Below are 13,223 nucleotides of genomic sequence, written 5' to 3' on the forward strand. Positions count from 1 at the left end.
TCATTACAAATTCTGGAACAGTTTCTCAAATATTATTCTTAAATTGTACAGGTTAGTAGAACATTAGCATATTAAGGTTTAGTCACCGATCAAAGCAGCAGCTACAGAATGCATAGTTTGGAAACCATGGTTTCCTTCAAATAGGGAACTAGCTTTTTGTACAATTGTGCCGGCAATCTTCACCCCTACCTTTCCAAGTGCTTAGGGGCATTATCAACCTCATGTACTGCATCAATCAAAGGCAATGAGAGGTTTCTAAAGTGTAGATTACCTTACCAAAATGTAAAATTCGTTACTTAAAAAGGAAAAATATGTACTAAACACACACTATCGTTAAAATATTTGATTTTATGTGAAAACAATTAAAATATTTGATTTTATGTGAAAAAAATTAAAATATTTGATTTTATGTGAAAACAATGAAAATATGTAATTTTATGTTATTTAGTTATTTAAGAAGGAAAAAACTGTTCTAAACATGCTGTATCAGTGAAATATTTGATTTTATGTCAAAACAGTGAAAATATGTAAATTTATGTGCTAAACAATTCTGTCAGCAATGTCAACAATGTTAATGTTAATGTTCTGTCAACAATGCTAGGCATTTAAAAAAATATTTAAATACATAGAAATCCATGCCCTAATAATAACAGTTACTTCGGGGTTAGAAAAAATATGTAAAGAAGACATTATCTTTAAATGAACTAAAAAAATAAATATAATTTTACTGGAAAGTCATCATGTATCTCAAAAATGCAATAACAATAACAAAAAAAAAAAGAAATTCCAGTCATCAACACAAAAAATACTGACTTTACTGACCAATCTATTAACAATAAACAAAACAAAACAACTGACGAACTGCAGATCAATATTTGTTAATTCACTGACAGTTTTCCATCCCTGGTATTATGGAATTCCACAGCCCACGTCAATTTCCTACTCGAGTCGTGATTTTCAGTTACCATTAAGACTTATCTACTCCTAAGTGAGAGAACAAGGGTAAGGAGAAGCTTTGCTTGCGAGTGTTATTGCTTATAAGTTGGGCTCGGAAGTTGAAGACCTATAAATTGCCAAAAAAATACCTAAAAATATCAAAAAAAGGACCTAAAAACGGAAAAAAGGACATATAAATGTGATCCAAATTAATTAATAACTTCAGTTCTAATTACATATTTAATGAATATGCGTGGCACCTCCTTATCTGACTTGAGATCTTTGCAGGCATGTGCTGTCTGGTCGTATACAACGTGCTGAAAGCTTCAAAACAAAAGAAAGTTGCCACTTACAGCGCGACCTTCCAGACAAGTTACGGTTAAAGGACCTTGTACCGTACCTGCTTCAGTCATCCAAAAATGTTTTTCTCTCATTTCAGGGATGGTTCAAATATATGTTCTTTTATTATTATTATTATTTCTTTACTACAGAAAGGATATTTAAGAGGTGATGAAGTGATGATGATTCGAATTGAGAATGAGCAGTAAAAACATAGTCAAAAGAAGGTGAAGTTGCAAAAAAAGCCATTAAGACCTAGAAAAAAGGCTAAAAAAGGACCAATAAGCCAAAAAAAGCCGAAAAAGGCAAAATAGGCCAAATAAAACCCACCTTTTTCTGGCCTACAATGACCCAAAATGAACATATATTATGTTGGGCCTCGTCTTCGGACACTAGGAAGAAAAAGGATGTTTCCTCAACTTCCGAGCCCTACTTATAAGCCTTTGCTTCCATAGTAATGGTGCCAGGAATGAATCTGTAAGATCATGATATGCAGCTTCCAAACTGAAATTATTTACTCAACTTGGCGAGTTCAAGAAATGTTTATGTATTTTTCTATGTTTAACCAAGTTCTTCTCCAACCTGAATTTTTTAGCGCAGACTTCACATTCATAGGGGTTTTCTGAGGTGTGTGACTTCCTATGTCTATTTAGATACGAGCCTTGTGGGAAAAATTTGCCACAATACTCGCACATGAACTGCGTTTTAACGAATCCTTTCAGAGCTTTATACCTTTTAGGATATTCTGCATTGGGGAAATGCATTTCTAGGTGCTTAGCCAATCGCTCCTGCTTTATAAAAAGCCTGTCGCAGATATCACACTTGCAAAATCTTTGTCCTTGTTTATGCAAATTTTCGTGATGCTGGAGTGAAGACAATTTGGAAAAGCTTTTCTGACAAATGTTGCATCTCGGCTTGTCGGTTTTCATCAGATCAATTTGATCTAAAACTGTATCGTGGCATGCTTTGTAATGCATGAGGAATTCCTCACTGTCTTTGCTCCGGCCGCAAATATTGCACAAAATTTTATCTTCCAAAGAATGGTGCCGGAAATGTTCAACGTACGAGGTCCATTCCTCAAGTGACACTGAACACTTTATGCACTTGTACTGCAATGAAATCGGGTGCTTATACTTGTGCATCTCGAAGCTGTGCTCCCTTTTGAATGACTTTGTACATATATTGCATGTATACAATTTTCTGTTAGCATGTATTGTTCTGTGCTTCCGAAGGGCTGACTTTTTTGGAAAAACTAAACCACACTGCCAACACAAGTTAATTCTCGAGGCCAGCAAATGCTTTCGTTTATGTAAGATACATATTTGAATATTGCAGAATTTTTCATTACAAATATTACAACAGTAATAATATCCATTATTAACCAATGCCGTGTGCTGGTTCAAATCTTCCTGAGATTTGAAAAAATATTTGCATTTAGGGCATTGCTTTTTGGGAGGTTTGATCCTTTGATTACTACTAAAAATATTTTCCTTGTGCTTTTTATAATGTTTATACAATTCATTTGAACTGCAAAATCCTTCGTTACATTCTTCACAGCCATACTTGAACTTCTCAACTGGATACGTAATGTTTTTTATTGTATATGCCCTTTTTTCGCTGCAGTCTTGACAACTCAGCATTTTACCTTTGTGGCAAACTTTACGATGTGCCACCAGGTTGCTCCAGGAAACATACGAATTGCTGCAGAACTGACACAGATAAAGGGTACTTTCTTCATGTGATAGCATGTGCTTGTCAAAAGTTTTAAATTTCCTGAAAGACTTCTCACAAAGATCACACTTCACTGGAAGCTTTACGTCCAAACTGTGAATCTTAAACAATTCCTCCATGCTGAGACCAATACTTCGGGTTTCATTCTGTGAGGTGCCGCCTGCTCTAACTGACTCATCTGACAATGATCCTACATCCTTAGCTTGGCCTGTACACCTAGAGAATACAAACATTTTCAAGACATCATTTAAATTTTTAAGTGAGCATATATGCAGGGTGTCTGGAATTTCTTAAAACAAACTTCCTGGACTTCTGCAGGTTTTCCAGACCAAGAATCAAAATTTTCTAGGGCAAGTCATTATAGCAATTCATGTGTATGAGAAGGTCAATACATTTTTATTAAATCCCACACTCAAAATCGCACTTAACCCAGATAAAAGTAATAACGAGAAGGGAAACTGAACAGAAATTGAGTTTTGGATAGGGGCATTAAGGTAGAGCTTTTGTGTAATAATTGCCACATATTAACTGCTGGTAAACAAAGAATTTATTTTTGTAAAAAGTCGTAACAATTATAGAATAAAAAATGAAATAATTAATTAAAATGTAATAATAGCAGGTGTTTCATAAATAATTGAGGGGTTTCAAAATTTATTGCAAGTAAAGTATTGAAGTTTCGTTAATGAAAACAGTCCAGAAAGAATGAGGAACTCAAACAGTTTGTGCATGTATGTTTTGTTAAGAGTTCGTATCCCTGCTGCTAGGCGACACTCAAATCAGCCACATCACTCACAGTGATTTTGTCCCCAAGATCAGCCAACCTTGCACCGTGGGACTTCTTTTTGCAAGGTTTCATCAAAGACAGGGTATTCGTCTCACCGATGCCACTTGATATCGCATCCCTAAGGGAGCTTATCACTGCAGCAATAGACACTATCGACAGGCCCATGTTGATGCTAGTGTGGAAAGAAATAGACTATCATGTTGATGTGTGTCGTGTCATCCGTAGTGCACACATTGAATATTTGTAGGTATAAAAATACTGTTTGAGTTCCCGTTCATTCTGGATTGGTTTCATTAACGTATGTTCAATACTTTAATTGCAATAAATTTTGTAACCCCCCTCAATTATTTATGAAACACCCAGTATATGCATAACTCCTCATATCGAACAAACACAACCCAAAATTGCAAGTGGTAAATGCTGTTTACTGTTGGCAGATTTCTACTTGAAAACAGTTCCCCAGAGTACATGAAACTATGCAATTTGTATTGTAGCTACTGAATAAACTCAGTATATGAAACTGAAGTATAGTTTGTCCACAACAAATTCGCTACAATTATGACACAAGGTGTAGTGCAGGTGCATCCCATTGTCAGGCTGGTGCAAAGAGAGCATGCTCAACCAATTGAAGGATAAGTGGTATTCAAGTCCACAAGATTCAACAAATGCCTGCCTGCCAGTTTCATGATTCATCTGATTGGTTAGCACGTACAATGTGATTATACACAACACTGTGCCACGGCTCCTGAACATAGTGCAAATGGTGCTGAGACCAAATCAACGAAGCAGACAACTATGTCTTATACTTTGTAACCAAGTAGACGTGTGAGTGCAGAAAGAGTGTCAAAAAGTGCACCTAGATGGAAGGGTGATGTCTTGCTTGTCATTTTCCTCTTTGTTCAAAACTTACTTTTAGTGCACCTCTACAAAAATATGGATTTTTCCATAGTAAATTTCTCTTGACTTTTCTAGAAAAAGTATATTCTCCAGGGTGGCTACTCACCGGGAATTTTTCTCCATAGACATGCAAAATTACAACTTTTATTAATCCAAATCCTATTGAATTTATAAATGCCCTTAGGTGAGTTGTTCACAGTTTAGTTTTTATTTTTATCGAGGAAGGAAAAGAATGCTGTGTGAAAAATAAAACAGAATTCTCTCGATCCATTCACTTTCTTAGTGACCTTTGCATAACAATCTATCTGACAGATGGAAGATTATTGCAAGATAAGATATCTTGAAGATGATTAGTTAGATTTTGATGAGTTTGAAATTCTTACAAAATTAACAATTTTATACTGTAACATTTGTGATTTGTATTTGTAGATGTATTTTGAGTCTGAGTATGTGAAATAGCAAATGTAAACTACGAACCTCAGATTAAATGTTGTAAATATACAGTTAAATTAAATTGAATTAGAAAATTTGGATACATTGAAATCACACAGACCCAGGCCTTTAGCCAGGATTATATTTCGGGGTGTCTCATCCCTTATCAGAACAGGCATCACCAGAAATATTTGTAGATGAAGCAGGCCACTGATAAAACTTGATTAGTCGAAATAGTAATGATAATAATAATTATTATTACCATGGTTATAATTGTCATTTTACAATAATAACTATTATAAGTTATTAAAAATAAACCGATTTCAATCCAAATTTAGTGTTATTATTATTATATATAGACTTTGCTACTCGATCGTATGAGCGAATAATGGATTGTAGTCCATTATTTTTCTTACATTTTGTAGTTAGTGTACTGAAATTCATAGTTATTGTATTTTGTTATTAACTTTTACACATTCCATTAAAAAAAAGGCTTTAAAAGTTAGAGTCAAATTTTACTCATAAGAAAACTCACAAAGAAAACTATACATTTTGAGAGCAGTGGATCCATTTATTCTTTGGATTAAATGGTAGAATATAAAACTATAACCTGTTCCTCTATTATACACTAAACTTTTTTTGATCTAATGTTTAATCCTACTAAGGAAGGAGAATTAATTACCACTATACAATTTTTAAATTTGACATTTGTAGGATTTCAGGGACGATTGATTGATTGATATGTTGCTTTAAGTCCACTTTATGCACAGTAAGGCTAATCGGAACTGGACCTACAGTTTAAAGTGGGATCCGAACTAGCCGGATCCGTTCGGATCCGGATCCGGATCCAAAAGTTACGGATCTGGATCCGGATCCGAAAGTTCAGGATCCGAGAGTTTCGTATCTCAATCCCATTATAATATTACCACACCTTAAAAGGTATTATGATCTTCGATTACAAAGAAATTTTTCATTAGTTAGTCCTACAAGAATTTTTTTCAAGTGTTGTTCCTAAAATACTTTGCTAGGCATCGGCTAACACACACGTGCACAAAAATAATCTTACTTTTTTAACATAAAATGTCAGAGGTGATTTTGTCAATGCCGTTGAAACGAATAGGAGTATGTATTAATTCGAATGTATTGGAAATGAAAACACACATAAATGTGAGAAATTCCATTCCAGGATGAAACCTGTAACACATATAACAAGATTCAAATGTTATACAAAAATTATACAATTTTTCTACAGTTACAGTTTTACAAATTAAAATAAAACATTATAATATATGCAGTGTTATATAATTACAAAGTGTAAGACTAACAAGGGAGGTTATGTAAGTGTCCCCCTCCGATTTCCAAGAAACTTGGCAGGTGTATAATAAGGCCCAATGGAAGAAATACGTATTTTTTTGTTTCAGCTAAAAAACTGTTTTAGGGGGCAAAACCCCCTTAAATGTCAAGATGAGGACAAATTTAAGTGGGCATTTGACCCCTGTGTCCCCCTCCGATTTCCATGAGACTTGGGAGATGTATAGAGAGGGCCAAAGGAAGAAATACGTGTTTTTTTTGTTTCGGCTAAAAATCTGTTCTAGGGGGTCTACTAAAACAGTTTTTTATCTGAAACACAAAAACACGTATTTCTTCCTTTGGGCCCCTCTATACACCTGCCAAGTTTAATGGAAATCGGAGGGGGAGACTTAGACCTCCCTTTTATGTGTATTAATTAATTACATATCACGCACGCGCGCACACACACTATATATATGTGTGTATGTATGTATGTATATTATATATATATATATATATATATATATATATATATATATATATATATATATATATATATATGTGTGTGTGTGTGTGTGTATATTAGCAGGTAACAATATGTTATAAACACATTCTTACTTTCCAAATAAGCGCATGTGGGATGGCAAAACGGATCCGGATCTGCGGATCCGGATCCGAAAAAATTTAGGATCCGGAACCAACCGGATCCGGATTTCGGATCTGTCAGGATCCGGATCTGGCCATCCCTAATCCGAACCACTTGTGCCTCCACCGGGTATCGAACCCGGGATCCCTTGATTACAAGGCGGCGACGCTACCACTGCGCCATCGGGGAGGCCCGATTTCAGGGGGGACTCCAGGCCCCTTAGCCCCCCTGGTTACATGCGTGCACAGGCCCTTTATATTGTTACTTCATTTGCTTTTGTATGTGTGAGGGTGTTGAGAGGCCATAATATGTAAGGTTGAAATAGAGAAAATATCTGCTTGTAGCCTTGAATTTTTGGAAAGTTCGCGTTGAAAACCTGGAATTATACTTGAATTTTATCATGGTGCTAGAATAGCCACCCTGTTCCCAGACTTTTTCAGGTTTTCCGTGCTGGTATACACACTGATTTGTACACACTAAAAATAGCAGTGTAGCATTACAGAATGCACGTATGACCATTGTCTAAAATTTACAATGAAAAGAAAATGCATGCAGTAAAAAAGTAAAACATTGCTAATTCATATATATTTGAGCTACATGCATTATAATAGCTATTTATCTCGGTGCACAATGCTCCACTAACAGCTGCCTATCTGTAGTGTTTTTATGCATTAAAAATACTTTCCATGCAACATTTCTACCCTAAATCAGGATCTTCTTCAGATAGTTTGATTTGGTTTACTTCGTTTTGCATTTTTGCCACTTTTTGACTAATTGCAAAGACGAGGATGAGTGACGATATGGTGAAGATGATAAGGGGAAACTCACGAAGAACATCCATGCCCAGGCTGGGATTCAAACCCAGGACAACTGGCATAGCATGATGTGATAACCACTACACTATGGAGGCCAGCCTTCCTCAGATGGGAGAACTAAATCAAACTAAAATCTCCATCTGAGAAGGACCCTGATACAGGGTGGAAACAACACGCATAAAGTGTCTATACTGTAATAAACTGCCTTGGACAGCAACTGTAGCATTTTTTAACATGGAAACATGGCTTAATAGTGTTACCATTGGTGTACACTACCATGTCTTCATATGCAAAAGACAAAAATTGAATCCCAACTAAGTTCTACTTGTTGTGTGGTGCTACAATACACAAGGTGACTGATAAAACTACCAAACTCAAAGGACACCATTTCCACAAGACAAAAGACAAAAAGAAAATTATTTACGACACATCAGCTTGCATTCAAGCAATGGAAGAAATGCTTGGATTACATTGCACGAGAAGTTAATAAAAATTTTATTTCAAAAAGGTTGGTTTCTTTATGGACATACCATGTAACTGTTATCAAAAATGAAAGGTTTATTTAGAAGAGATATGGGAGATATTTTCCTTTGTTGAAACTTAGATGAGGAGTTCCAACTAGTTACAAATCAAATAGATGGTCCTGATTATTGGTTATTATTATTGTTCAAATATTGATAATTGGATATTTAAATGCACCTTGATTGCTATGACAAAAATGTTAAATTTCATATTTTTATAAATGTATTGGAGTTTTTCTCTAAAATGTTATTGATTCATGCATCTGACATATTATTATTTTAAAGAAATATGTTTGTTACAGAAAAAAATATGTCTATCAGCACAGATTAACTCTGGTACAATATTGATTGGCTTAGTTAGAATACTGAAAGTAGACAGTTGGCTTCTTTCTAGCTTCTCTAACATGAGGAGGCATAGCTAAGAAGGATGTATACACAGTGGTAGCATCTTCATCTTGTAATCAAGCAGTCCCAAGTTCGATACCCAATGGAAGCACATGGTGGTTTAAATCCAATTTTAAAGTGTATGTCCAGTCCCGATTAGCCTTTATGTGCACAAAGCAGACTTGTGCCAGTATTGCACACTGCCACCATCAGAATCCTATCTGTATCTAACCATAACAAACTGTAATCATTTTATTACCAACACGTAAATAATTATTTACATGTATTATAATGTATTGATTTTCCCCCTAAGGAGGGCCTTCCTGTTGGTGCAGTGGTAGCGTTGTCACCTTGTAATCAAGGGGTCCCGGGTTCGATACCTGGTGAAGGCACATGGTGGTTCGGATCCCACTTTAAACTGTACGTTGTCCTGATTAGCCTTACTTGCATAAAGTGGACTTAAAACACCAATTCAATCAATCAACCTATAAATTAGGGCTGAGCTGATACCGATATATGCTAATACCAGAGGTATCAGTACGGGTTGGAATTTAATCACCGATACCGGCCAATACTTTTCTGGAGTTCATATGACTTGTGAAGTCATGCAAGACTTTCCTAAATTTCCTGGAAATTATGTAGAATGTATCATATTTCAGTATTTACACAAAACCATTGTGGAGAGAAGTGCATTTTATGATTAAATGGTTATCTGATGTGAAGTTATTAATAATATTTTAAAGCAAAATTTTGATAGATTTGTAGTATAATGCCAATGGAAAAATTATTAAAATGTATAACTATTCTGTACTACTTTCAATTGTTACAATTTACAAGTATTACTATCAGAGGGAATCAGTAAGAATATTGATATCACTTTAGCTCTATTAAAGATTTAAGGATATTGTTACATACCTCTCTAGTCCAGATAGTTCTTGAGATACAGCAGGTTCCCACTTCTTTAAATTCATGAATTCTTCTGCGGTACTTGCAGATTCCTGCAAAAATAACATTTTCTTTATAATTGGAAGCTTTACGTTAGCTACACATCATATCTTAACCACTAACATACTTACATTGATGCAAAATAATATAGAATTATTTTAAGTGTTTTTTATTATATTTTTCATGCAATATTTCATCCTTTACATGCTGAATGCGGTAAATGCAGTTTAAGTATTACATAAGTGAACTTTCATGTTTCTGCATTGCACAACTGGATAGTTTCTTTAAGCAGTGAGCCTTCAAAATTAATCAGGAAAAACTATCCAATTGTACTATGCGGAAATATGAAACTTCACGCATGTTATATCATCCTGAACTTTCCCAAGCCAAGTCAAACATACACACAACCTTACATGCCTAGTCACTCAACACTTCTAAGGAATTGATAGTCTTTCCTTTGTTTCTTCGTAGGAAAACTGGCCTTCCTGTCCTCCCTTGGTCTCACAATTGGTTGTCTTCCCTCCCCTCCTCCTCCTGATAGCACTGACCTTCACTCTGTCCTTTAACAGGTCTGGCAAGTTAAGTCTTCCACTTTTGTGCTGAAAATTGAAGGTGGCTCTGGAATCTAAAACAATTTACTTTCACATGCTTTTTTACTACCTCCACCCATTTTGTACCAATTTCTCTTTCATTCTTGTTCATTTTCTCTCCCCTGTTTATTCAGATGTGTTTCGTTTATGCCACTTTTCTCTCTATTTCATTTTCCCTCCTCTCTTTCATTTGCACTTCTTGAATCCTGTGCACCTATCTCACTTAAAATAACTGTATATTATCTTGTATCTATACAAACTGATTATCTAAACATCTAAGAGAAAAAAACACATACTTCCATTAGTAATATTATCCTTGATAACAGTCGCACAGAGACACTCCATACCAAGATGATGTTTCAGGCAGCAGCAGCGCCAGGATTAATCAAGTGCTGAGGGGGTGCGGAATGAAATTTAAGGAGTGTGAAGTGGATAATAAAAAAAATTGAACACCTTTAGCCACGACATCAAATACCAATCAACTTTTATTAGGCATCTATGATAATATAAATAAAACCATTTATTACATTGAAAATGGTATAAATTTAAATCAAAATGCACAAAAAGAGTACGTGGAAAAGAAGAAAGAGGCAAGAAGAAAGTGGAAGGAAGAATGGGCCCAAGTGATAGAAGATGTAGATGGGAACAAGAAATTATTGTATGGTATACGGAAAGGAGAAGAGAAAGAGGAGACAGGGGAAACGTTGTAGAAGAGGATGAAGAAATAAGGAGAATGTGGAGAAATAATTTCGAGAAATTGCTGAACATGAAAAAAGGAAATGAACATGAAGAAGTGAAGAAAAAAGAAAACAGGAAGGAAAAAAATGAATCTCACATGGAAAGAAGTGGAGGAAGCACTGAAGAGAGGTCGAGCACCTGGAGTAGATGAAGTGCCAGTGGAAATGATACTAGGAGCAGGAGTGATTGGTGTGCAGTGGCTGTACAGAGTGTTGAAAACAGTGTGGCAAGAGAGAGAAGTGCCAAGAGATAGGACAAAAGGACTAGTAATTCCCATATTCAAGAAGGGTGACAGAAAGGAATGTAAAAACTACAGAGGAATAACACTAATGTGCCACTCAGAAAAGGAGTATGAGAAAATAAGGCAAGTAACAGAGCTGAACATGAGAGAGGAACAGTATGGATTTGGAAGAAGCAAATTAACAGTAGATCTGATATTCACCATAAGGCAAATGCGGGAAAGGCACTACGAGTATGGAAATGATTTGATTTTGGCATTCCTAGATATAGAAAAGGCATATGATAGCATGGACAGAACAAAGATTTGGAAGGCTCTAAGAGAGAAAGGAGTCGAGGAAGAGATAGTGTGTAAAGTGCAGAGCACATACAAGGCCAACCAGAGTTGTGTGAAGACACCAGTGGAAAGAACAGAGTGGTTCACTATAAGTAATGAACTAAAACAGGGAAGTGCTCACTGCTCTTCATAATTACAACGGATGCAATTAACGAAGAGGTGGGGAAGAAGATAGGACAGGAAGAGATGAAAGCCCTGTTGTTCGCTGATGAGTTAGTAATATGGGGAAACAGGGAAGAAGTAGTACAGAGACAGCTTGATAGTTGGAATGAGGGAATCAAAAGAGCAGGAATAGAATTCAGTGCAGAAAAGAGCGAGGTGCTAATAACAATAAGAAACAGAGCCAGAAATGAACCAAGAATAAAGATGGACATGGAAGAGTTAAGGGTAGTGGAGAGCTTCAAATATCTAGGAAGCATAATTGAGAGAAGTGGAAGAATAGATGAGGAGATAAACAGAAGATCAGTGGCATCGCGTGGAGTAAATCCTTGGGTGTTCACAGCCAGCCTAAAATCAGAGAAAATGTACACCCCTTCCCCCAGACCGAGGGGGCTACAAACACACAGAGAAATCAATTATTGATCACCATCGCAGAGAAGAGTGCATAATGGAGCATACAAAAGGCAAAATTTTAGCCAACAATCGAAGCTAAGATTCCTTTCTATCTTCAGGTGCCTTTGCCAAATGTTGAAGAAAAGCAACATAAAAGTACGAATATAACAGCGAGTGTTTAATCGAGGATACAAACCTGGGACCTTGTATTTGTAGCGCATTGTGCTAGACACTACGCCAGGAGTGCTTAGCGAAAATACTTTTACAAAATACAGGCCAATTTTAATTTATTGAGAATTATCGTGTCCCCCCCCCCCCCCTTGATGCCTGTGAAGACTCCATCAAAAACAAGGAAAAATTATTAGCAACTTCTTAAACAATGCAAAAATCACCACCCCACCACATCAGGCAAATTCGCCAAGTCCCTCAAACCCTACAACATCCGACTGGCACAAAAACCTATATCCCAAATCGGAAGATTTCAAGAGATACTATCTACCCAAGCTTGTATCCCCTGGTGTCTACAAGGCCACATGCCAATGCCACATCATCTACATTGGCAAAACCATCTGCACATAGTACCATCTCCACTCCAGATGCCGCACCCTTTGTGAATGAAGACAGAGAGTCTTTGAAATTAATAGGATACAACCATTTAATTGTGCAACGCAGAAATACGAAATTTCAGAATTGCACATAAGTAATTTTAAACTGCGTTTACTGCATCCATCATGAATTAAAAATTATTGTTTTAAAGCTTATCTGTAGGAGTTTATAACAATTATAATCTATTTTCCATAAAAATGTAATTGGTGATTATCCATACTCCTTTTACATGTGTACCAAAATAAATACTATTTTCTGCTAACAGTGTCGTCTTCTTTCGTTTTGACTCATCTACATTATCTAAAGGTATAAGCAACACATTTCAACTATCGATGTGTGTAAATTTGCTCAGTTTGGTGATACAGTATTTTAGAACCTAAAGCACGACGACTATTTGCAATGGAGTTGTTGAGGAGGTTTGCAGCCTTAATTTTTGGTGAAAT

General features: G+C 35.9%; 1 protein-coding gene across 3 annotated transcripts in view; it reads right to left on the minus strand.

The window, feature by feature from the left end:
* LOC146003634 (uncharacterized) overlaps positions 1–13,223 on the minus strand; it is a 21,501-nt gene continuing 8,278 nt past the window's right edge. For all 3 annotated transcript variants that reach the window (XM_083141958.1, XM_083141959.1, XM_083141957.1), the window contains exons 4-5: positions 9,691–9,773; positions 1–3,222 (exon numbers count right to left, since the gene is read on the minus strand). In XM_083141958.1, coding sequence (XP_082998084.1) covers positions 1,794–3,222; positions 9,691–9,773 — 1,512 coding nt within the window. In that variant the 3' untranslated portion in view covers positions 1–1,793. The remainder of the gene's footprint in view (positions 3,223–9,690; positions 9,774–13,223) is intronic.

Source organism: Lepisma saccharinum, chromosome 20, assembly GCF_977018435.1.
Source record: "Lepisma saccharinum chromosome 20, izLepSacc3.1, whole genome shotgun sequence".
Classification (NCBI taxonomy): domain Eukaryota; kingdom Metazoa; phylum Arthropoda; class Insecta; order Zygentoma; family Lepismatidae; genus Lepisma; species Lepisma saccharinum.